This window comes from Bombus terrestris, chromosome 14, assembly GCF_910591885.1.
Source record: "Bombus terrestris chromosome 14, iyBomTerr1.2, whole genome shotgun sequence".
NCBI classification, from domain to species: domain Eukaryota; kingdom Metazoa; phylum Arthropoda; class Insecta; order Hymenoptera; family Apidae; genus Bombus; species Bombus terrestris.
In genome coordinates, this window is record NC_063282.1 from 11,113,847 (window position 1) to 11,139,756 (window position 25,910).

A 25,910-nucleotide genomic window follows, 5' to 3' on the forward strand; every position below is an offset into this window, starting at 1 on the left:
ATATAACGTGATTTCAACTTAAAGCATTGAGCCGAGTAAGAAGTTCGTTTGCGGTTTTTCAAAAGAGTGCCGAGAGTTGTCATTTTTTATATTTAGGTCCTTCGATACAACGGTGTATAGTAATCGAGAATTTTGTTTTCAAATCTTATTTATTCGACAAGAGTCAGTAAAAATTTATACAACTTTCTGAAAAAATACTAAATTTAAATCATAAATGACGATTAGTCCTATTGTTCTATTTCAAATTTCACTATATGTATAAACGATCAAAAGAGATGATCCATTATCCTTTAATGTAGCGTTACGCAAGCCGAAAATTATTGGCACTTATACAAAGGCTTGAATCGCGATAGAAAAGTTTTAATGAAAGCGTATCGTACCCTTTATATGGACGTAATCCCTCTCGCAACACCTGCAGCGCACCGCATTATCGCGCGTCCCATAAATCGTAGTACTCTTACGCGTCAGTGGGCGCGATTTAATACGGCCAATTTTGCCAGTACAATGGAATGCTGGAATCGCGACGTAGCGAGCCCCCGAGTTTCGCACAGCAAGCCATTCAGATACGACCGCTGTTCGGGCAGGAAAATCGCGCGTGATCCTGCGCTACATCGATCAAAATGCCAGCCAAGTGACTGGACACCTCAGTTGGACTTTAATTAAAGTCCGTTAACGAACATATAAAGCGTAAGACGTTGCTAACTTCCGGTCTGTCCTCGAGTTCAAGGTGCTCTTAATTTCGACTCGGGAGTTGAAAGCTTGATGCTGGAAGTGTTATTGAAATTAGGAACCACTCGTACTCTTAGTGACAGTTTCGAGTTGGATTGACCAAGTCCCAAGTTTGAACTGCAAACTACTTTGCTCGTATTTTGTCTCGAATGTCAAACATTGAGCTATATTACATACATTGAACTTAGATTTGAGGTGTAATATGTTATCCGTGATAATTGTAGTTGCCGGCTGTAGACGTTGCTGCTGGGGTACTGCTATTATTGTTCTATTTTTGATGCGTGGAAGAAAAATAGGACTATGGGCGCCGGGAATCGAACCCGTTCGAAACCTAAGGCGCTAACAACTGCTTTTTTAAATAGTGTTTATTGACCAGTATTTGTGTATTACATATGTGTATTTTCCATTATAAACGATGAATTCGGTTGTGAGGTTGTTCAGGCAAAAGTACCGATACGTGACGGTACAACATAACCATGCAATATTACATTTTTTTTTCGTTTACACTTGTAACTTAAATTTAAGTCGCTGTAGAGCGGTGCTTATGTACGATATTGTTTTTTTTCTTTCTGTCTCTGCCCTGAACACCTGGTCGCAAAAACAACACAGTTCGCTAATCTATTTGGTTTCTGAAGGGCTGTGGGATATTGGGAAGGGATGGGAGAGGGTGTACTGGGAGGGGAAGGGAGGGGTGTCTTGTGGAATTATTACAATATTTATTTACAATATTTACAGTATTTACATATTTACAATTTTACACGGTGGTAGATTTGAGCGTTGCCGTTTTGTGGCTCTTTATCTTGTTGTTTTTATTATGATTTATTATGTTTTTTCTGTGCTTGTCTTCTGTGTCTTTTTGGGGGAGGACCATGTTGTATCACCACCTAGTGTCTGCAGTCCGTCCATCTAAGTTTTCCTCGTAGAGTATTGATTTAATCCCTATTTTTCTTTTTATATGGTATATTATTGGGATATTATTTTGGTCTTGGAGATAGTTTCTTTCGTCTAGGTATAGAAGAGCTTCGGGGGGGGGGGGGGATGTAACCTGTTGTCAATGTACTTTTGTAATATGAGTCGTTCGGAAATAAGCAACCGAAGATTAAACTGTTTTCTTTTATCTTCGCAGCTTGCGCGAAGTGGTTTCTTGTTAGTTTTAAGATGTGACAGTCGATGCGGTGGATGTTGCGATGCCTAAGTCGTATATTTTTTTATTTTTTACGTATTTTTTGTATCCGCTGTGTTCTGATCTGTAAATACTCAGGCAAGCTCTGATGCATTTTCTTTCGAATATGCGAATTTTTTCCATTAGTGAAGCTGATATGTTGTACCAGATTGGGCACCCATAGGTTATAATAGGTCCGATTAGCGTTTGGTAACACAGGATTTTTACTTTGCTGTTGAAATGTCTGGAGTAGAACAATCTTTTTGTTTTCCAGAATAATTTGCTGGCTTTGGAGAGTTGGATTTCAATGTGTTGCTTATAGTTTATTTTATCATCTATATTTACTCCTAGATATTTTACGCAGTTTTTATATGGTATGAGTTCCCCTTCGTTTGTATCCCTGTTAGTTATTAACCCTTCGCGGGTTCCGCCTCCTTGATTTCGATTTCATTATCTTTGTCTTCTATTTTTTTATTTACTTTTATTTTTATTTATAATGAGGGTAATACGAGCACTATTTTTCACTATTTTCACTTTTTGTCACTTTTTTTTCTTTCTAACTGGATACTATATAGATTGACGCGCTCACTGTCAGGACCTACGCCTGGTATTCCTTTTGGGCTGAGAGGTCCGTCCTGCTCGGAGGTTCACGGTCAAGTAGCGCTAACAACTGCGCTACCGTGTCTATTGGCTAGTTAGTGTTGAGTGGCGGTATTTGTTGTCGAGTGCCGCCACAGATTTAATTTATGTAGATTTAAGAATAGAGATAAGTTAGATGGACTCTGTCCATTTCTTGGGGCAAATATTAATTGAAAGGTACATGTGACTTCTCATTTCTGCGCGTTAGGCAATAATCCATGGAGATTCGTTAACCATGTTGAAATCGTTCTAAGGCCAATTTCAAAGTGTTCGCTATATGAAATTTTTGCTACAGAACGGCTAGTCGGATGATTTCCAGTTGCATCATTATTTGTCGTCATCGAGTGCATACCTTTCTCTTGTGAAAACAGTGAAATCTATTGGTTGGTTTTTCTGGGAAACCGGAACGAGGCAAGCTCATCGTTATTCCCAGACGCTTGGACCGGCTCGGTGGATCTGGCCGCGTACAGGATGAAAGGGAAACAAGCTGCACAGGACAGGAAACGCGATCGAGCCAGGATTGCGGAGGGCAAAATCAAATTCGTTGTGTACGAAGTAAGCGCTTTAGGAAGTGGCGGTCGGTGTACTCGGCTGGGTCGGACATGCACTCGATGTCGGTGCATCTATTGCAGCCCTGTTCAAGCACGACGGACGTACGAACGTCCGTGTCAAAACGACGCCCCTTGCCCGCTTGGAATGGTCAAGTGTGTGCTTACACCGGGTCACCAGGGAATTATCGATAATTATTGGTAATGCCGGTGATGAGACGTCCGTCGCAGATGGCATCCAATGCTTTCGAATCGAAATTTCTTTAGTTTCCTAGATAGCCACGACTGGTGTTAGCAACAGCATGTTTTTCTGATAATAATAGTTAGGTACCAATATAATGAAAATATAATATGGAATTTATTTAGACATTAAATTAAGAATATGAAATATACAAGTATTCGAACACTTGTAGGCATCTTTTATATATAGATCTTTCAAATACTTTCGCGAGTTCGTATAGAAAGGTAGAATACTATTTCATTCTCGCAGCGAATGATAAAACAACACGATCCGTTAACGTAAGCATTAAACAATTATTTAAAGAAATTATGATATTTCGACTTGTTATCTAATGTTGTAAATTATTCTACGTTGTTCGAATATTGTCCTTCCGAAAACGCTAGGGCAAAAGATAACACGGGTATCTAGTCGAACGAATCAAAACAGAGCCAAGTGTTCATCTCTTGTCATACAATAGATGTGAAAGTTCAAACCACTTTAACGTACAAATAACGGGAGGGAATACGGTTTCTAACGAAGTATAAAATTTAAAACTATTGAACTATTTAAAATTATTGAAATAGAGAATTCGTGACTGTAAATGACTAAAACTGAATAAATTTCGCGCGAAGAATTATACGATAGAGCGATATTAAAGTAAATTACAATAATGAGCGATTACGATTAACGCACGGTCTGTAAAATTATCCTGAAACCAAAATTTCCTGAAACGAACGTTATACGACAGAAGAGAAACGAATCTCAATCATGCAAATTTAAAAAAAGATATAATACGGTGATGATAAATATTGATATTAATCAATGGTCTAATATATAATTAAAATTGAATACACAGTATCGAGGTTTGCCTCGCTATCTTCTTCAGGTCATAAATAAGTCAATGATTTTAATAACTTAATTAAATGTTCATAAGCGTCGAGCGTGTCAAACATGTTCGTGAGATTATTCCCTTCGGGAATACGTGGTTTTTATCTATTTGTGCAGTGGACACCAGTCATTATCCTAAAAGACGCAGCACAGGTGCCACTATCCGCCTCATTCGTCATTCCCCGTTTTAATGGCTTGTCCTATACTTTGTCCATTTGCATAATACCGGCCGCGGGGCTTTTTTTCACGCTGGACTGCTCGTGAAAAATTGCGAATCTACTTAATGCAGCGGTCTAGTCTGCCTGCTGATAAAGATTGCCTCGTATAAACTACAAACATGCAGAAATAGTAGAATAAAATATAATGCTTCGTAACTTGTCCTCTTGGATCTCTTCTTTTCTTAGCAAGTTCGAAACCGAGTTTCGAATCCAGTTGGTACATAGTTTCACGATATGCGATACCACGTGTGGAATACAAAACGCAAATTGCTCTGTATCGGCGAGATAAAGCTGAAACTCGACACTATTTGCGATCGCAAACTAAACGTCATAGAACATCGAATATACCTATAACAACCGAACAACGCAAAAGCGGCAATCGAAGTCGGACAACATTCGATTCTGTCATGCGAGTTCGATCGGATTAGTAGAGAATCGACCTTAAAAAGGTTTTAATCATTCAACAACAAATTAAATGGCGCACTGGAATATCTCACCGTGAAAGGAACAATCACAATACCTATCCTGCGACATTATCGTTAATCAGTTTAGTTAACTGTTTCCAGGTAAATCAATGACGTCTGATAAATAATGAGACTATCTAATATCGGGCAACGAGTAGGCGATGTCGCGCCACGCCGCGGCGTTGTATCAACTTCTGTGATTAAATGGTAAATTGATCATCGTAATCCGCGACTATTCGGTCCAGTAAGCGAGCAATGTACTCGATATCGATTGCATTAATGTCGCGGTGGTGTTTCGCGATTACAGTTGCCTGGGTTTCGGTATGGGCTCGGCTCGGCCGTATCCACCTATATCACCTGCAAACTCGGTCAAACTCGTTTGCATCAAAGGATTCGTTCGATTTGCCGGATAGAAAGCATGGAAATCTCGAGCCTTGACGAAAATTATTGTCGAGTTGCCTCGATTGTATCTTGTACTGTGGCTCGATATTGCGTTCTATTCATTTCGTTGTATAGAAAAGTTAATGAAACTCCCACGACCGGTTCCAGTTGTTTTACGGACAGAGGTCTTTTTTGTTTTCCTATCTAGTTTCCAGTCCTATTTTGCTGTACAGCCTGTACTAGAGAAATTGTTGTCTGCTTGTTTTTATGTTACCTTCAAAGAGCGACTGGATTTGCGAAATCGAAGCGAGAAGTGGAATAAAATTGCAAATGGTTAACTCGAAAGAGTGTAAAAATTTCCCTTTTCTTTCAACTCGAATACTTCCGACCTTTTTGCGTACATTTTTCAAAATAACCTTGCTCTTGTTTATTTGGAATACTTTCTAGTTAAAAAAGATTGCGGTGATTAAGGAAACGTCCGAAAATCCAGACGAAAAAGCAATGCGAGAAATCGGTGAAAATGTTTAAAATATAAATTGTCGGCAAAACCAGGTGCTTCTCTATTTTTCTGATTTCCTTGCAGTGTAGTGGGACAGACAGGAAAACGTTAAGCAAAGGATCGACCCGCTTTACTTACGGGATTACAGGATACAAAGAGCGATACCCTTTGATTCGTTACTGTCACTTCTTCACTGTAATCTCCTCACTAGTAAGAACGAGGCTGCTCAAGCTGGATCAAAAACTCGGAAGAACGAATTCCTATCAACGATAAAAGGGAAATAATTGTGAAATGATAAAACGATAACGAATGAATGATTGCTAGTACGAACAATTGTAATTCTTTTCTGTTTTTACACAGTAATTTTCTATTTTCAATCATTCCTTTATTTTGAAAACTTCAGTTTCAAAAGATTCAGTTTCCTTTCCTTGTTTTCAGTTGGAATAATTCGTTCAAAATTTTTCTTAACTATATGGGAGAACAAGGTTGCAAGTGTTGTTCCTTATTTCCCACGGTTCAAACCGAAAACATAAGATAGATATTAAATATGAAGCACGAATGCGCAATTATGATTATCGAACGTTGAGAACATAGTAGACGTGGATTATGTAAATCGCGATGTTACTTGACGATCTATTTCGATGCTGGACATCGATCCAAACTCGATTACGACGCTTTTAACATGCGCATGATTTCGAGATTATGTTGCAGCTAGAACGCTCTGGATAATCTTCTAATTTCATTTTACAAGGTATATTTTTCACATCTTTGCTACATCGTTTACCAAGGAAGGAAATTTGTTTCAATCCTCAAGAAAAAGATATCCTTTTTCTTGCGAAGATGCGCGTTCTTTAAGTCGTACTAATGCCGTCGAACGATCGAGAATTTTCACAACCCCGTAAACGGATCGAGAAATATTGCGGAAACGCATAAGCCAAAATTGAATAGCAATCCGATTAGCTTCGTTCCACGGACTTTCACGAGGCAGCGATTTTAACTTAAAGAAAGCGGACTAATATTCAGGGGTAGAGAAAAGGAAGTTGATTTAAATTCTTAATAATGCGGCCTGCATCAGAAGAAATTCAGCTTCAGAAATGAAGCTTAAATTAAGAAACGCGTAATTTAGATGACACAATTTAGGATTTCATCCCGAAGGACAAATTCCCCAATTTCAATGATTTTTAATATATTAAGTTGTCTGAAATGTTTCCTTCGTTTTATAAGGAAATAATAGACGCACAATATTTTCTGTTTTATATTAGTTTATTGAATTATGCATGAACATAATAATAGAAATAGAATGAAATGGATTATACCTAATTCAATAAAATAATATAAAACAAAAATTATTGTTCATCTATTATCACTTTATGAAACGAAAGAAACTTTTCGGACAACCTAATACTACAGAAGATGTATTGTATTCGTTAGACTCGCTTATATACTCGTTAAAATACGCCTGCAGAAAATTACCAAATCTCTTGAATATGATGAATAATCCAATTTTGCCAAACATCTATTAGTTTACAGTGAAATTCAAATCGAACAATCGAATCATCGTTTCAGTTGTCTACAATTTAAAACCTACTTTGCCCAAAGAATTGTGCATCTTATAGCAAAATGGAACGTTGGACATTAAATTAGCGAAGTTTTCGGTTCTTTGACTCGGAGTTGATCCTTTTGAAACGTTACTAAAATCGTTGCAATAAACGAAACAGTAGGAGTTAGTTGCTCGGCGATCGACGCTGCTTAAAGTTTCGCGCCTATTGAAATTGAATATTCCGTGCGTAGGGGAAATCGGTGATTACTAAGAGCTCTGTTTCGGGAGAAAGATTTGCGCGATGGGCATGACTGTGAATCCATCGTGGAATTTGGACTTCTACCAAACGCTTTGCGGACCTCGTATTTCAGATCTTTACTCCGTCTTTGGGGTTCCTTTATTAATACGTGCAAAACGTTCTTATCTTGATTAATTAGATTGTTCAAGTAACATTGAAATTTAAAAGAACAGAGTTCCTCGAGCGGCCGAACACATACGCGGAAATTTGCGAAGGAGTGAGAATTATACTCTAGAAAAGGGTAAGAGAAAAGAAGAATTCCGGCGGAAACTTGACACGGATAAAACTTCCCCTTTGTTCGACGTTTCGTTTCTAACAAACGATCTTGATGCGGTAGTTTTCTGTGTTTCTATGTTTTATTTCTGCGACTCACGATGTTCGACTAAAAATTCTTAGGTGAAATTGGTCGAGATTTTAGGATCGTAGCATCAACTTGCAAAGCGAATTTAAAGCCAACTCGGAGTCTCTTCAACTGTGTATTCTCGCCAACACTCGCGTAGCTTTCACCACACGCGACCATGTCTTTGTATGCAAGATACTACCTAGTATCCCGGAAGTTGGTCTCTGGACATGGTCGCCAGGAAATGTCTCCTTGAATTGCTGCCCGGAACTAGGCTTTGATCGTTAGATCTTCCTTCTCGAATTTATCACGCGATGATCTCGAAAATGTTTCAAAGCTTTGCTATAATCCTTCTTACATATTCTTCTTTTCAACGAACTTTGAAAATAAATACTCTTCTCTTCGACGTTCTAAATAACTCTCGTTTTTGGTCATTTCGATGAACTATTTGAAAAAATTCAAGGAATATCATTGGAAGTCGGTTCTTTAATTTTACTTTGCGTACAGTACACGTATAAAATTCTTAAAATTATATGTATATACACAAACCTAATATTCTCGCTCCTAATCGTAATTATTTTATTAATAATAAAATTCCCTAACGCAGCGTCTATCGTTTAATCGAGGAGGAGTACAAATTATTTTCTCCCTATTCTTCTCTGAGCACGAGACTATTCCGCGTTTACACGGAATGAAAAAAAGCGAAGGAAAATCGCAAGGAATTTAATTCAAATTCTTGAGGAACAAAACGTAACGCGATAAATATCTAGCAAGTAGAAGCCATGCAACGGTTGGCACGCTTCCACATTGGCCAAAATAAATTACATCGTACAAAAGAAACGTCATTCTAAATTACAAGGTTTATTAACGAGCAAATTGCTCAATGTATCTAAGCAAAATTTCCAAGTCAAAATGTACAGCGACTACCAAAATCTTGTTATCGATAAAACTAGGTCTAAGACTGCAACCTATCCTCGATTATCGAGAGCCGAATCGAGGAGGAACGTGTCATCAAGAAATCTGAAAATCGATCGTCACTCATCGAATACTATCGTTTCGTATTTTTCCAGTTGGCAAAGTACTAACAGCTACCACTAACTAGAGTTCTACCGTTCCGATGCGGCAGTTACTTCGTTTGCCCGAACTCCGAAATTCGTGGATAAACTCTGGCCTTTCTACGAGCGTACGTTTCGAGGTAATCTTTGCCTACGATTCTCTCCTTCTGCAATTGTGGCGGGGTAGTACCAAGGATATCCGAGTATAATTCATCGGCAGTTTTTACCGGCGGGGGGCTGCAAGGATCCGGTACTTTCGCTTTTCTCACTTTCGCCATTTCTTCCTTCGATTCCTCCGTTCTTATATCCCCTTTCTCTTCTTTGCCTGGTTCTTTTGGTTCATCTACCGTAGATTTCTTTACCACTCTTATTTTTCTAGGACGTCGCTTCCTAATTTTGAGCAAAGAAAAAAATTGAAGTTTTACAAGTTTTGATAAAAAGCTTTTTGCGATCAAGTTCGCGTATGTATTATCGGTATGTATATATCACTTATAATTCGAAATTGTTGTTTTACATATAAAGTTGATGTAAATTTGTTACGCGGAAAGATTAATTTCCCTTTGACTTCGAGAAAAATGTAAGAAAAGTGTAAATCAGTATTTTTCTACGGATCCTGCAATTTCGAAACTCGTTCGTAAAAAGCACGAGAGAAAACAGGAAAGAAATTTCGATTAACTTTTTCCCGAAATCGATGTTTCCGACCTTTCCTGAGAAAAGAATGAATAAAAGTTTCTCTTGAATCAATAATTCAAATAACACGCTATGCATAACAAAAAGAGCCAAATTTTACACGTATCACGCAAAATTCGCGTGTTGATGAGTCACTTGTAATTGATGCACGAACCAGATCAAAATCTCTTCTTTTTACGTTCGAATATCATGGTAGAACATTGATTGTCCGAGAAAAAATTGACAATTTTGATAACCGCGTGACATCGGACACGAAAACCTCGGTTTTGGTGAAAGTAAATTACTTGTTAAAAATATCAACCGTACACTGGACAATAGCATCTTACCTGACTTTCACGGACAATCGGATAGTGCGCCTCTTCCACATTTCTCTAGCTACTTGAATCTCTGCCTTGGCCTTCAAGACATCCTCCCAGAGCTGTGTAGGCGGAGCCCGCATTTCCCTAAGCACATCGCCTTTCATCCTACGACGTTTCCGCCCATCCGTCGAGGATCTAATAGAAACGGTAGAATCCTTGTCCAAAGTCGATTTTTTCTTTTCTTTCGGCTTCTCTTCCCTTCTATATCCCATGCTGGGTCTCCAGCAACAGACTTTCGGTTTGCAAATCTCCCCTTCGCAAGGCCGTGGCAGCACGAAGAGTCGCTTGCGCTTTTTCCTCTTCTTTGTCTTCTTGTCTATCTTTAAACTGAGATCCGGTAATACGTCCTCCTTCATCGATTGTATCGAACGTCGTACCGATAGTTCGAATAGAGATATCGGTTCTTTGCAGGTTAGTCTTTCCGCTTTTTGAATTCCAACGGGCTCCTTTGACACAAACTTTTTTGCAGTCTTCTTCGCTTCAACGGAGACGGGACCGCGATTGCGACCGGCCGAAGCTGGCCGTGAGGATTTTCGCTTTTTTTCGGCTTTCTTCGTTGTGGCAAATATATGTACAATAGGAATTATGTCTGGGTTGGTTTCAAACGCGTAAGCTTCCACACCCTAACAAACAAATAACGTTTAGATCAATGTTCGATGAAGAATAGTCGATCTACTCTTTTGGTGTTTTCTAATCTTATATGCTAGATTCAAAAGCAAAACGCAAAAAGTAAAAAAGCATCTAAATCGAGTTTCGACGCAAGGTTTTCATTCTTCGCTTGAATGGAATGAAAATTTCATTTTTACATTTTTTTGGAAGCGTTTCGTTTCGACATCGTTATGCATATCAATGCGGATCTCATTTTCCTAAAAGGTTTTCATTACCACATCGTTTCGACATGATAAATTCAATTCCCTTGCTTTTAAAAGGTATGAATCTGATTATTTTAGTAGGAGTTTATCCCGAAAGTTTAGCGCTAATAAATTTGACACTCGATGAAAGTTTATTTTCTTATTTCGAAATCTTTCTGAATTATCGCGCACGAGTTATATTCGGTAGTTTTTAACTTTTAAAATAGATTTGAGTCACAGTTCGCGGACAATTTTTCGCTAAAAACCATAATTCGAATAAGATCGACCAATTTCGTCTCTACTCGTTTATCACGTTTACCGGTTTTTAGAAATTTCGTTATATCAAGACAATAAAAATCCGAACGTCAACATCCTAAAATTTAGAGAAAGAAAAGAAAGTTGAGACGGATAACGGAATGTTGAATCCATTGCATTACTTGTTGTACAGCGTCAAAGTATCTCCTCTCGGCCTCCAAAATCTGCAAACCATTGTCTCGAGTCTTCTTCTTTTCCCTATATACAGTTCTCTCTCGATTCCTGTTCGTTTTAAAGTTCGGCTCCCTGCCTTTCGCCTTCCCCGATATTTTCTTTGGCCCCTTAAATTTGTCCTTGATTTTAACGTTTGCATTATAATCCTCAGCCGCCATCTTCTGCGTCAATTTGATTTCCTTTAATCGTGAATCCACTGCCTTCGTAATTTTCGAGCATTTGTCTAAGCACTGGTAAAAAGATCATCTTTTCTCAAACTAACAAAAATGTTTATGATATAAAAAGAATTACGAGTGTTATTTAACTACCGCATAGAAAATAAAAAGAAAAAGGGAACTTTATCGTTACTTGCAAGTGCAACAGACATTTGGAGATACAATTTGGAAGTTTAAGAGCGAATCTTGTGTTTATTTCGCGTGATTCGGAAGAATCACGTCATTGATAAGGCGCATTTGGCTAAATAATGATAAAAAGAACAGGCTGTACGCTTACCTCTGAAAGGACACCTCTGTCCTTTTTGTCGAACGACTGAAAGAAATCCGTTGGTTCAACCAGGAATACCTTACCGACGTAGTTGCCAATCGCCAAAAGAGTATTTTCTTCGCACGGCGCGAGAGAAGTTAGCTTTTCATCGCATAACTGCAACGTGAAAACTGGTTCCCGAAGAGTTTGAAGAATGTCCCAGACTAACAACTGTCCAGAGCCAGTCGTCACGTAAAAAACAGAGTGCCTTGTCTTGTTCCAGCAGCCACCCGTTGGGTATTCTCGTAAAAATCTATTAATAGAACAATTACATAAGTCAAACATGAATAGTTAAATTTACGAAATAAGAATTTTATCGCATCTTTTAAAAGGATTTTGTATCATTGTCCCAATATAGCGTCATTTGAAAGAATATTTAGCTCGTATTTCCAAATTCGCTGTCTCCGTTATCAGGATTCGAAAAATTAAGTAGAAAATTTTACGATTAAATACGACAACGAATGTTCTCTTAATGTACCGGCGAAGATAGAACAGATGAAATTAATAACACGCGAAAACTAACATACGGAGTGGAAAGCAAACAATCTTCTCTGGTGTCTTCCGCCCAGATTCGAGCTCTCCAATCCCCGACGGTCATAAATATCGATGGATTGAAGACATTTCGATCGACTGACTTGACCGCACCAAAATGGCTTGTGAACCTAATCGCCATTTTCTCTGCATTCGATCTCGCTTTTCTCGATCCGGTTAAAATAACGCCGTTCTCCAAACCAAACATAAATTTCGCGCCCACCATCGGGCCAAAATTCAGGCATGAAACACCGATCGCGTGGTCCATGTTTGGCTCGTTTGGATTCTCGAAATCGATCATGAGAATTTCGGTTGGTTGTTGGAGATGTCGCGTGTCCCACCACATCGCACAACCGTCAGTCGACGTTGAGAAAAATTCCGTATTGCTTTTCGATGGTAACCACTTCACCGCGTTCGCGAATTCCCTGAAAAATTAGTCGTTATAATATTTGGAGATTAAATGAATTTGTATTTAAATTACGTTTTCTTAGTCGCATTAAAAACGTGTTAAACTAACGAAGATATCGAAGCTATCGTTTCTGCGAACATTCTCTATATTGCTCGGTATAAAGACAGAAGCGAAACTCAATAAAGGAAACCTTCGCACTAGAAACACATTCGACACAAAGCAAAATGAAACCTACGAAAAACATCCTGCGGACTCGCGTTACGGTGGTTTACGGATAAACAACGGAGACATAGAAATTCCTTGATATTAAGACTCGGAGTAAAGCGTTCTCTCGAGTAAACGTTCACCGACGAACGAACACCAAAAGTCCAGGAGGAGTCTTCGGAATTTTGTCCGATGAAACAAAGTCTAACGTATCACGAGATGAAACGCGTTCTCTTTTCGTCGCTTACCTGTGACTGTATTGCAAATTAGAGTACTGTACAGGCGTATTCCCGGTCCTGATATCCCAGTTACAGACTTGGCCCGTCATAAGACCGCTGGCAAGGACGGAAGGATCTCGAGGATTAAATTCACAACACACGCACGGTGTAGGAGGCTGCAGGCTCATGTAAGGTTCGTTCGGATTGTCTGTTCGTAGAATGACAGAAGCGTTTCATAATCCGGATTATGCGGAAGAAAAAAAAAGAAGGTTGCTATCTCGAGTGATTTTCATCAATTTTTTTGAGTCGCATCGTGACGAATCTTTACGTGTCGCGTCGACCGAGCTAGTTGGATTTAAGCGTCGGAGCGTGACTTTCATACACGTTACACTCTTTCATCGGTATATGTGGATGAATACGATATTTATAAATGGAACATATTATATGTTTCATGTTCTTTTTCAACTCGCGTCGAAGAATTCATTTTACTATTGCAAACAATTTTATCGAGATTATACGAATACAATAACGTAATTAATCCTTAGTTACGATATAGCGCAATACAAGGAGACCCATACCCAACGGTAGATTATGTGTCGAAGCTATTGGTCTCGCAGTTGAAAACCGGCGGATAGACAAGAATCCGAGCAGTTGAAATCCGGAAGAGCTCGTATCTCGTCACGGTTCCTCCCTCCCTATCGCGAGTGTCTACGATCTACACGACCTATGCTAAGGAATGCAAAGTGATGCAAATGCCCCACGATCTTCCTAATGCGGCGAAAATGGTGCCGGAGGGGTAAGATAGGAAAGCGTAGTGAAACTTTTCTTCTACCTACCGACCTGCCAGATGTACAGCTTTTTACTGTAATCTGGCACCCTCCCAAAGTCCAAGAAGCAGTAAGATACCACTATCCTGCTGCCAGAATCCGGAGACCAGGAGATATTGGTCACCGGCCTCTTCGGCGTCTCTGGATCATTGTACAAGTTCACGGTTCTGAAAAGCGATTTCCAGGAAACGATCGTTTCAAATATTACACTGCCTTTGCATTTCTGGCACAACAGCGATCGCCTCGAATGACAAACCACATCAGATAAACCTGCATCCCCCAAAAACTGAAGATTGAAATCATCATCGACTAGGGATCGATTTAAAGGGATGATTTATCGCAATGATACGTTAATCAAGTTTATAAGAAATATAAATTTGTTTGTAGATTGGTCCACGTTACTGAACTTCTGAAATTTTGTCTAAGCTGTTGCGAATATCTTGCGTTGCGTCATTAATTCTCCTTGAATTTTATACTAGTAAACATAATCTAAAAAATGTACTTTAGTTGCAACTTTACAACAAACTTTAGTTGCAGAATTAGAATACCTATAATAAAAATGTGAAAGATTAATTTCTGGTTGTTTAAAAAAGTTAATAAGTTGCTTTTGAAAGAATTTTAGAAAGATTTTTGATTAATACAAAGGAAATTAATCGACAAAGATTTATTGATTATGTGAAAGACTAAGTCGTGTGATATGTGGAAGGAGCTGAAGCTAAATCGGATTTAATTTTAACGTCACTCACCTAAAGCCAAAAGGCTGTACCAGGGGTGTTGGTATCATATTGTCGAAATAGTACTCGTGAATGTTCACCGTGCCATTTTGAAGAACATAGTGCTCCATCATCTGCGAAAAAATTTAATGTAACCTTCCTCTTAATTACCAATACAGTTGTAAAAGTTGAACGATTCTACGATCCTAATAAGAATCGATGCCACTTAGGACAGTTAATGTGAAAATCTTATCTCCTGCTCGGAGAATGAAATCACTTCAACGACTAACAAATAAACGAATTTCAAGAGCAAAACAACAACGAATAAATAAGATGAAATTTAAAGATTTGTTTATATTTTCACTTTCGTAAGTATAGAAGTTCCTGTTAACTGATTATTAACTCACTGATTTTCTAATGTGCTCGATGGATTAATGATTTACCTGAAACAAGTAACGTAGCTTCGGTGCCCAATTGTCGTCCTTTTCGATCCTTCGTCGAAACCTCATGGTGGTTTCTTCGTCTCGCGGATTGATATCCTTCGGCCATCCGCCCTCGAAGTGAAACATTCCGCTCTTTTTCGTCGTTTTACTGTCCGTTTGAACCTACATTTCGACGAAAGTTACGCCAGAGAAGAAAATCTAGAAAATCTAGAAAATCTAAGGTAAATCGAGAGATGCTTTCGACCCAACCAACGAATAATTTATGTGATATCTTCACGATTTTTCACGAATGTATCGTGCAAACGTAGCTATTTCACGGAAAAATCGTTTCAACACTCTAATTGATATTACACGTGCATCCTAGCATTCCATGCTTGTTAATAGATAAATTATCAACCGTACACTTGTGTGGATTAATTAGTATGCATAATACGATATTCGACACGATCGAATAACGATTAGCCTTGTGCTACTCCGCACCGATTATAAACACATGAAACTTTTTCAAAGGAACGTTATCGTGATTAATCAGCTTTGAAGAAACATATTTAAATTTGAAAAACGCACAGAAGGAGAACGACTGATTGCGAGTTGAAATTTTTCGCCTGTGATTGGATCGATGTAACGTCTATTGATAAAACTGCGTCTTACTTGGCTATATGTGTTATTGGAGATGCCGGGAAAACTATAGTCTCAGATAAAATTGCATGCTCGATGCCTCAAGTAACAAAGCTTTCGGTGGATTTGCGCGCCTTCGTTGAGTCGTTTCAATCTGACTGAATGCTTTCAACAAGTTGATACCGTTTTTGTTATCGTAACAGGGAACGAGCATAGATTTTTTGGGATAAATATAAATTTCCTTGTAACTTTCAAAGTAACAAACAAAATTGATTCTTCAGTTTTTGCGCTTCCTTGGATTTCCCTTGCTCCTTCGGACTTTTTACGCTTGCTTTCGTTCTTTTGTAAAATAAAGAATATAAAGATGTCTAACCCGGTAAAATGCGGACACAAAACATATCCGATCCACGGATTTAGCTGCCTTTTTTGCAAAGGCGAAACGTTCGCGAAATTTTCGTTATATTGTCAAGCTTCACCTTAACTTCGTTCTTAAGCTCTGTGAAAACGAAATTGAATAAATTACCCGGGATATTGACGGACATAATAACAGGTATCGAGCTCACACTTCGGATTTATCGTGGTATAATTCGTTAAAATATTTTTATTCTCATGGCTCAAGATATCGATTTCTGTTTACTCTGCTCTCTCTTGTACACAGAAGTATTTCATTCCCTTTTGGACTATTCCTTGTAAAACACCTTATACAACTTCATCTATTCATTGCCAAAAATTTCATTTTTCATTATTGGCATAAAAACTATTGACAAATTCAATCGTGAAAAACAAACAAATTCCTCCCCCAGCATTGGTTTCGATTTTTCACCGAATTTCCGGAACACTAGCCAAAATGTCGGGCGTCGTTAAGTTGTTAATAAAACGGTTGAAGCGAGGCTCGTGAATCATCTCATGCAAGGCAAGAACTAATGAGATCGTGGCTCGGGTTACATCGCTCGTCGCGTAACCATTTTCCGAAAGAAAAAGAAAATCCTATATCGAGATCAATAACAAGGTATAGGTCTCGCGTATGTGACTCAGCTCGATGCACACGTAGATGCAGATGCGCTGAATGTATCAAACCAAAGTCAGTTCGACCAGCACCGTAATCTCTTTAATGACGTCGACCTAACCTCGTGCAATGCCAATTGCTTCGAGTGCTGCACCTCGACGTGACAGTGACTCCTCTTGATATAGTCGTTCATATCGGTGGGGTTTGGATGGATAATGGCATCCATTTGCGGCCCACGCACATCGAACATGCAATGCTTTCCGAACTCGGTGCGCGTTTTCACGTACACCCGTTTGATCTCCATTCCCACAGGATGATCAAATCTGCGTAAATTAAAATTTTACGATACGATTTGACAGCAGTTTCAATTACATATGTAAGATACAATGAGAAGAGTTGTTTATATGTATATATTATATTATATATATTATCTTTATTGATACAGATGATGATGATGAAGGGGGATAATTTAGTGTACATAAATGTAAATGCAGAATCTTTACGTTTCTTCGAAGCGGTAAACAACAGCGTAATTGGCTCAGAAATTATATATTCGAGATTATTTAATTGTTTCAAAATAACGTTACTTAAATAATGAGTTTTCAAGCATTTCATTAAAGCGATTCTCAAGCTTGTATTAACTTAACAAAAAAAGGCAGCGTTCTGTGACGCGTCTAACCTGATTTAACAGAAGAAATGCAGCCTTTGGAAAAATCATACGTCGAGAAGAGCTCCGTAACCTTTTTCTCTGTTGGCGAAAGAGCGCGTCAGAGTGGCAAAAAGCGACGCGATAATTCGCGGGTCTGTAACGGCGCTCGCTATGCCGACTGGGTTCACCGTCGAAAGAGAAGAGCGGCAGCAAGTGCTGAAAGATTCATGAATTCACCAAGCGAATAAAGTTTCAGGCGGAACGATATTTGCCTTGTTTCGACAAACACCCGAGAATTCGACTGAGAACATTCACGCGTGCAAACGCCCTCGAACGGCGTTCTCTCCCTTTCTCGCGCCAAGGATCCTCTTTACGTGTGAATCGAGCATAAACAGAACTTAGCGAGGACTCGGGGACGAGGCAACAGTCCGATCAAACTTATCTCACGGGGATCAAACGCGTGGCTTTGACGCCGCTTTATGCTCGAATATATCGCCACAATCTTGTGGACCTTCGAGTTGATCGTTTAACCGCTCATGTACCATCTCGACTCTGCTCTGAAGTGCGCCCAGACAATTTATCGGGGAAACTTCGTTCCGAGGTTAAATATCGGTGGATAACTCTAAAAGCGTGCAATTACAATTTGAAAATTGTCTAATTTTGAAGAATTTTACGAACGTTTCTCTTTTAGAAATTAATGCTGGATCGTAACGGTTCTACTTTTTGTCGATTTGGAATGGCAAAGACAGTTGACGAATTTCAATGCAGCATGGTAATTAAGACGTTTTTTACCTCAATTATTCTTCGACGTACCGATGAAAATGTTGAAGTAGGGGTCGTCTATTTTATACGTTATAATACTCAAATTAAATCACACTACTTAAATTCGATTCAAGTTGCAAACCACAGATTTATTAAATACAAATTAAAGTTTCAGATTATATACATATTCAGATAGAATAACGATTCCATTTATCGAAAAAAACGAAACGTTGCATTGCAGCGATGAAAACGAAAGCTCGATGCGATTCGTGAATCCTGTTTGTTTTTGTCAATAATTTTTCCAGCCGAGTCATAAAACCATTGATTCTTCTACTCAGCAATCTGTAAAACTGACCCGATCGATGAGAAAAGGGAGGACGGCCGACAGAAGATTGCAATCAAGGCTCGTCGATTCTTTGCTAATACTTACTTCATCAAGAACCGCTGATGTAATCATTCTGTCTTAACGAATCGATCGTTTCAGATTATTGAGCTTCGTTGCTTGCGCGTGTTCCTTGTATTCGCATCACGCTTTCCACGATAAAAGATTTTCCTCCCAAACTTAATGCTAGAATATGTCGCCGAAGGAAGAAACTGCCGAAAATTGTATTTTACTCGTTAACTTTCTCGTATTTTACTCGTTAACAATTTTATCCATGAAATTAACAATATTCTTAATTATGGCTTTTGATTGCCATTTTTTTACCATACTGTCGATCTTCTTAAAATTTGTCACTATTACAGATTAAATACTAATTAAAGGAATGGATAGTTTAAAGGCAATGTGGTTTTGTAAATAATACTTCGTTAAGTATCGATAATTTCAAAAACGACGTAATATAAAATTACGCAAGAGCTTTGCCTATTTATCGGTCGTAAATTACCGTACAATTCACTATCATCAATTAATGTATAATAATTTCTGGAAAACGAGCTGAACACGCGTTTGATCAAAATTTCGTGGTGATACGCGGAAAGTAATTTCTATCTATCGATCTCCGCTTAATCGTAAATGAAATTTGCGGGCGGCTCGTCTGTGCAAATCACGTAAGAGTTTCCCTTGGACCAGGCTTTATCCTCGTCAATATAGCGAAAATTGCCGGGTTCCTGCATGAAAGCAGACCGTCACAAAAGGTTGCCTCTAATTGCCTTCGGCTGAACATTGAGCAACTCTGATGCTCCATAGGTACACGTCCAATTTATTTCGGAAATAGAGAATTCGCAAAAACTAGTACACATCATTCTAATTGATTCTTTTAATGAAAGTAATACATGGCCAGATGAAGACAAAGGCTAAGATTCTAAGAGTTGAAATTATTCGTGAAACTTTGCACATGAACTTGCTTCGTCAACGTCTGAATTTGTATTAAAATCCTACGTAATGTATAAAAGGCTTTACAGTTTAGAGGACGTATAAAAAGTTATTTTTTAGGTTTTTACATTTTTTCTTCGAGTTCAATGATTGTTTCTTTGTCTTAAATCCTGTTTGAGAATCAATTAGTATACTTATATTTTTATTTTGGACGAACCATTTTGATTGTTCCTGTGCACTGTCGCTATTAATTAAAGCGCCGATTAGCGTGCCGGCTGGATCACGATAAAATCGAATAATTATGAGAATACTGTCAAGTAGAAACGCTATTGCAGAATATCAGGAATCCGATGTACTGTAAAGTCGGTATGACGAGTATCAATGGTAAACGAGTTCCGTAGGAACGCAGATCCACACCGCTTGAACAGATCGACGCGGAACATTATCCTAGCATACGTACGTGCTAGTTTGGAGTTTGACAAGCGACGATTCTGAAATTTCCCTCTGGAAAATCCGATGGCTCGCCATGCTCATAACATCGAAACTAAATCCGAATCATGCACAGCCATACAAAATATCGAAATATCTTTTCTTTTTACAATACCATCTACACATTTTTCCTCATTTCCAATTGTTATTTATCAACATATATCATCTACTTCATTTTATTTGATCGCATACGCGTTGTAGGTAATTCTCGCTGCCACAAAACGAATCCCCGCTACCGCTGTTACAAGTTTTCTGCCGTGATTGTTTCCACGAATATTTCGTGTTGACCCGAGGAATTCTTAACGTAGTTTGGCCTCTGCGTTCTAATGTTTGTCCTTTTTCGATGTTTGACTTCTTTCTTTCCTTTTCATTCTTTCTGTCGCCGGCGCATCACGATCCCTGATACGCGAAAGCTTGATAAACCGTTGCTCTCATCAGCTAATGCACATGTACGTATGTACATCCGGTTTGTCGACTTCCTCTGGTCGTCAATCGAGTGTACCGTGAAGCGAGAAAAAGGATTCTGATTGTTTCGACCGGATCTTTTTTTCTCGACTCGGCTGGATAAGCCAGCGAAATTGGAATCCGAACGGAGAGATCGGAATCCGTATCCGAGTTTTGGTTTTCCCCAGAATTCCCCTCGTGCTTGTTTACACAGCGCGGTACCGCCGTGGCCATCGAAACAGCTTTATGGCTGCAACATTCCGTCGATTGGAAGTATTGTATCAGCCTGGTAATTCCCGTGTTCACTAGCTCAAAGGTTAATTCAGATCGAATCACAGGCTTTGAACTAACTTTTTAGATTAATGTACGCGTTCAGGAGGACGCTGCTATTAAACATTGACTATTCGCGGGTACACTACAATCAGAATTAAAATTTTAGAAAGTGAAATTGTTGAAAGATAGCTGTCAAGAAATTACACTTGCTGAAAAAAAGATAGATTCGATCGTTGTAACAACAAGAGGACATCTTTTTACATATCACTGTTTATTAGTTATTCTTCGTTTCCTTCAAATGTAAAATATCTGAATTTAAAAAATACGTTTTCACAAACATACGAAAAAATTAATTACATTCCTTTTCCTTACTGTTTACTGTCCTAAATAATTCATAATTAGATGTCATAAAATTTCGTAAAATAAATTCCTTATATTGTATTATTAAAAAGCGCGCTATTATTAAAGCGCTAGTAAAGTATTAGTAAAGCGCAAGCGATAAAAACGAAATAAATTTCGGTTCCAATGATCGATACGTATATATATTGATTATAAAAAACCATTCGATCTTTCGATCGCCGAATAAAAGTTCTAAATTCGTAATCGATTTATCGAAAAAAAAACACGGAAATCTCGTGTATTTGTTTTTCAAGTACTCAGTCCACGAGTCTCTGAGGAGAAAAAATTATTAACTAATAATAAATACGAAGCATCCCAATTCTCTGTGACAGACGATTTGAGAATATCCAGACTAACAGGCACTTAGGCTTTCAACCGGAAGCCGCAAATTACGTGGCCACTTTTCATCGATACGTTACCGTCAGCCTGGACATGCATAATTAAAAGATTATCACCGATGACTGATCGAAATACGCATGACTCTCTTCCAAAATCTCTTCTCGATCATCACTCTTTCCGTGCATTCTCCCTCTAATTTAATCTACCCCTATCTAAACGAAATAAAGTTGCTCTTCATAGCTTTTTCTCGCGTGATGCGTCTGCTTTCGAATATTTCTTGTGAAATCTGATTCTTTCAATTCGATCATGCCTTCGAATGAAAAAGATATTTTTCCATGATACGATATTTAACCAGTAACATGTAGTGCTTACGGAAGTAACAAATTTGCAAGGAAACAAGTTTCTCGCGGAACAAAGTATACTTGCTAGAAAACGTTATACTTTTTCTCAAAGAAATAGATGCAAGAAGTTGGAGACTGTACCTGATTTCCATAGTACCGCCGTCTAACCGAGTTTTTATTCGTTCGATCTGTCGGTTATTAATAAATCCCTATATCCCGTGCACTCTTGAGAAATTCCAAGTTCTAAAAGGACAACGAGCGAACGAACGAACAAGGAGAATCGCCTTTGTAAAGAGACGAGAATTCTGAAAACTTTCTTCGAACTGTGCATCATAAGTCCGTCAATTCATCCGTTGAAATTCCAGATGGATTATCTTCCGTGTTTTCCAGCCGGTCGTGTTCGCTTAACTTTGTAAGAACATTCTCTTAAACTCAGGCAATAAATGGAAAACTGACTGTGTGGCCCTTGGAGATCCTGAGCGGCGACAAAAAGGACAAACTCTATCGAACTTCCATTTTGTCTTATCCCGTTTTCTCGCTGCTCTCTCGTTCTTGTAATTTCTGCGTGAAACGTGTGCGTGAGCCCACCTGTTTCTAAGCAGAATTTGATGCAGTTACCGAAAAGAATAACCGATGAATCTCGACGGGAACAGGTCTACGCGAGCGTAAAAAAGTTTCTGTTGGAAACGTTGAACGCATCGTTTGCTCTATGATTTCGTTCAACGAATGCGTAATAACGTCGAAAGAACTTCCGTTGAAAGAAAGAAGGAAGATTCTTCGATCGAGCCAGCTTGGATTTCTTCCACGATAAAACTTTTCGACGAGATTGTTTGTCCTTTCTGTCTGCTTTCCGAACCTGCTGGGAATATCTCGAACACGAGCGACAAATGCTTGGGGCTGATCCTTTTCCACAAAGATGTCACTTTGAATTCTAACGACACAATGCCGTTTGTCGACGTACAAATGAATTAAACAGTTAGCTCTTGGATTTCAGGGGAAAGCTCTTCAGAGGAGAAATCTTTTTCCGGTTCTTTTTGGTTTTCAAGATGCTTCTATGACGTGAAAGGAAATTTTTAAACGATTAATATTTTCTGTTCCCGGACTCCTCGTCAAGCGTCTCTTCGGAATACATTCTCACGAACGCAGTGGATATTCGAGGATAAAACACCTTCCTGCTATGCTGTTCGTCGTACTCTTGAACTTTTTGTTTCAGCAAGTTCCACAGTTCCATCTGTTTCTCCTTCTTTTCCATTTCGATCTCCTCTTCCGTCAATTTCAACTTTTTGAATTTACGCAAGCTCTTTTTTGGATGGATTTTCGTGTCATTTTTTTCCCCGAATTCCACGACCGACTCGTCCGTTTTGATCAAATGTTCCTCAGCTTCCTCCTGTCGTTCTTCCGTCGTTTCCAGCTTGATTTCGGGCAGTTTCTTGAGCTCCTTCTCGAGTTTCCTCTCGACGGCCCAAGAGGCAAGCTTTCTTGCGATTGCAGTTTCCTGCCAAGCACGTATTTCCTTCTTGGCTTCAATCAGTTCTCTTCGAAGTACGTTCGGCGTAGTATTCTTCAGCGCCAAGATTTTTCTCCTGAACGCGCGCGAAGGTTGAGGAATTTGAACGATATAATCGGTTAATCGTCTGAACCACTTATTATCTATGATGAACGATCTGCTTTTTTCGGGAGATTCTTCTACCACTTCGACCGTTTTCTTCCTTCTTTTTGATCTTCTTTTCTCTGCAATGACAAATTCATTCTTTCAATAATTAATCATTAACTAGGAAGATTAGCACGCAATGTGTAACCCGCAACAAGTAATGCTCCAAATACTCGCATAAACCTAATTTCTCGATTACCTTAAACGAATCTAAATTACAAATTCCCGTTGAGATCGGTATCTTTGTACCGCTTTGTATTTTATACCTACTGTACATTGATGTATATCAACGTACTGTACGTTGACGCTAATCAAGATTCCTTCGACCCAGAACAAACTATTCCACGCACGCGATCCTTCATCCGGACTTTAATTAATACTGTCAATTTATAGTCGCATAGCTTAGTGTTGCATAGACCCAATCGTTCTTCGTAATTCTGAGGACCACGCAATATTATTTCATTTCCATAGCCTCAAATTGATTCCTGATTGACGTAACAGAAATAAGAAAATCTGTTGTCCCATACGGTATTCTTTAGGCCGTGAGATCATTGTAATATGCAATCGTAAAAAATATCTCAATTTACATATATAGCAGAAACAAAAAGAAAAATGGACGTATCAAACACTGGATCAAGCGCTTAAGATTTTAAAAGGGGAGGAAAAATCCCAAAATTGCTTTCACGGCCGTCGTACATAGTTAATATGGAAATAAATCCCGCACGTGCGAGAACCAACGCTGCCATTAACTAGAACACCAGTGGTTGTGAATATTTCTCTACGCTTAGTGCACTCACCACCACGCGATAAGACAATATTTCCCTCTGTGTGCTAAGCTCCTCGCGCTTGCGAAACAAGATTTATCGACGTCGCGCTATTTTTCTATCATCGACAAAAAATGCAGAGAAAAAAGACATAGACGATGCATAGTGTACTTCTGCTAAACTGCGGTAAATCTTGTGGATTTAATGATTTCAACGAATGTGGGAAACGTACCAATTGAAACGATTAAGGAATTGCGTCTTCGAACAAAGCTACATGGAATTAATCGAATGTTACGTATAAAAAATTTATATTTAATACGATTCGTACTCTGTAAAATTCACTCTGAAAGTTTTATTGATATTATCGGTCAAGTCGTGCGAGAGAGCCTTTGCAAGTAAAAATCTCGCGCCGATATCAATGAATCAATCGGTTTTGACAAGACTAAAACACGTTCAAAGACTTGTTTTTAAAAGCTTACAATTTACACTCAGAAGCCTCAAATAGCCTGAGTAGTTCATTTTTCTTCGACTATTCGCGTAGTTACTTCCAATCGAAGTACCACACACAACGGAACCACCGAGTTTAACTCTATGAGCCGCAGCAATGGCAGCAACAGCGTAGCAGCGTCTGGGAGGCCAACGAGTCTCCACCCCGTTACTTTTATTAACTTCCAGATCGTTTAAGTGGCTTCCAACGCGTTATTCCGAGTTAATTGTAACTAACGGAGAAACTCGACGAGAAGAGGAGACTTGCGAGTGGCGAAATACCGGAAACGCGGGACGGAATTAATTCGCTAGAAGTGTACCGTAATACGGCCGCGATAGAGCGTACACCTTGTTTGCAGTTCCCCTTGTACCGCGATTGTAGAATTTACAAGTGACGTACAGTCGTAGCGACAACTCAAGAAACTTTTGTAAAATTTCGCTACTACGCCGAAAGCCGAGCGATGAAATGAAATTCTCTGGAAATTATTGAGCAGGTAGCTTCCAGGCAATTGTAGAAATTCTCCTTGGCTCTTCAATGACCCCTTCGTGCGCGCCAGTTACGCTTCCCGACTCATTGCGAAACAGCTACCGAAAGATTATTCCCAGAAATTAAAATTAATCGAAGAAAAAGCTGACTACTATTGTCAAGTACGTGTCTTTTTTTAGTTAATTTTCCTTTAAAGTGACGACAGATGCTTTTATCGTTAATTAGTCCATGCTCGAACCTAACTTCCAATTAACTTAAGGCGCAAATACATCGACCAAGAATAACTAAACATGACCATTCTCCAAGATAAAGAACAATTTGGATCTTGTTATTGACATTCGGAATTTATACTCCAGAGCTCCGACTTGGTAAAACATTTCCTCCGCTTGATATGTTCCGATTTTACAAATTACACGACAAGTTAAACTCTGTTTATCGCGATCCAGATCATTTCCAGATACGTGTTGAATAACACTGCGATATAGGAAAAGCAAAAAAAAAAAAAGAAAAAAAAAGAAAGGAACGAACGTATGATTTTAGAGAAATCGCATTTCGTGTAAGCAATTTTTCACACCTCTGATCTGAACGGTCTTACCTTCCATATCAGCGCAACAAATTTCCGGCTTGCACACTTGATTCGCACAACTATTTCT

General features: G+C 38.8%; 2 protein-coding genes across 5 annotated transcripts in view; one reads left to right on the plus strand and one right to left on the minus strand.

The window, feature by feature from the left end:
* LOC100650142 (furin-like protease 1) overlaps positions 1-25,910 on the plus strand; it is a 224,845-nt gene that overhangs the window by 148,105 nt on the left and 50,830 nt on the right. The window lies entirely within an intron of this gene.
* LOC125386334 (dynein axonemal intermediate chain 2-like) lies at positions 8,422-17,165 on the minus strand. The gene is made up of 10 exons (XM_048412145.1): positions 16,983-17,165; positions 15,238-15,399; positions 14,828-14,928; positions 14,091-14,248; positions 13,285-13,462; positions 12,412-12,848; positions 11,863-12,134; positions 11,319-11,600; positions 9,998-10,653; positions 8,422-9,371 (listed from the first exon to the last, which is right to left on the minus strand). Exons 1-10 carry the CDS (start codon positions 17,163-17,165, stop codon positions 9,053-9,055), a joined length of 2,748 nt encoding a protein of 915 aa, XP_048268102.1. The 3' UTR covers positions 8,422-9,052.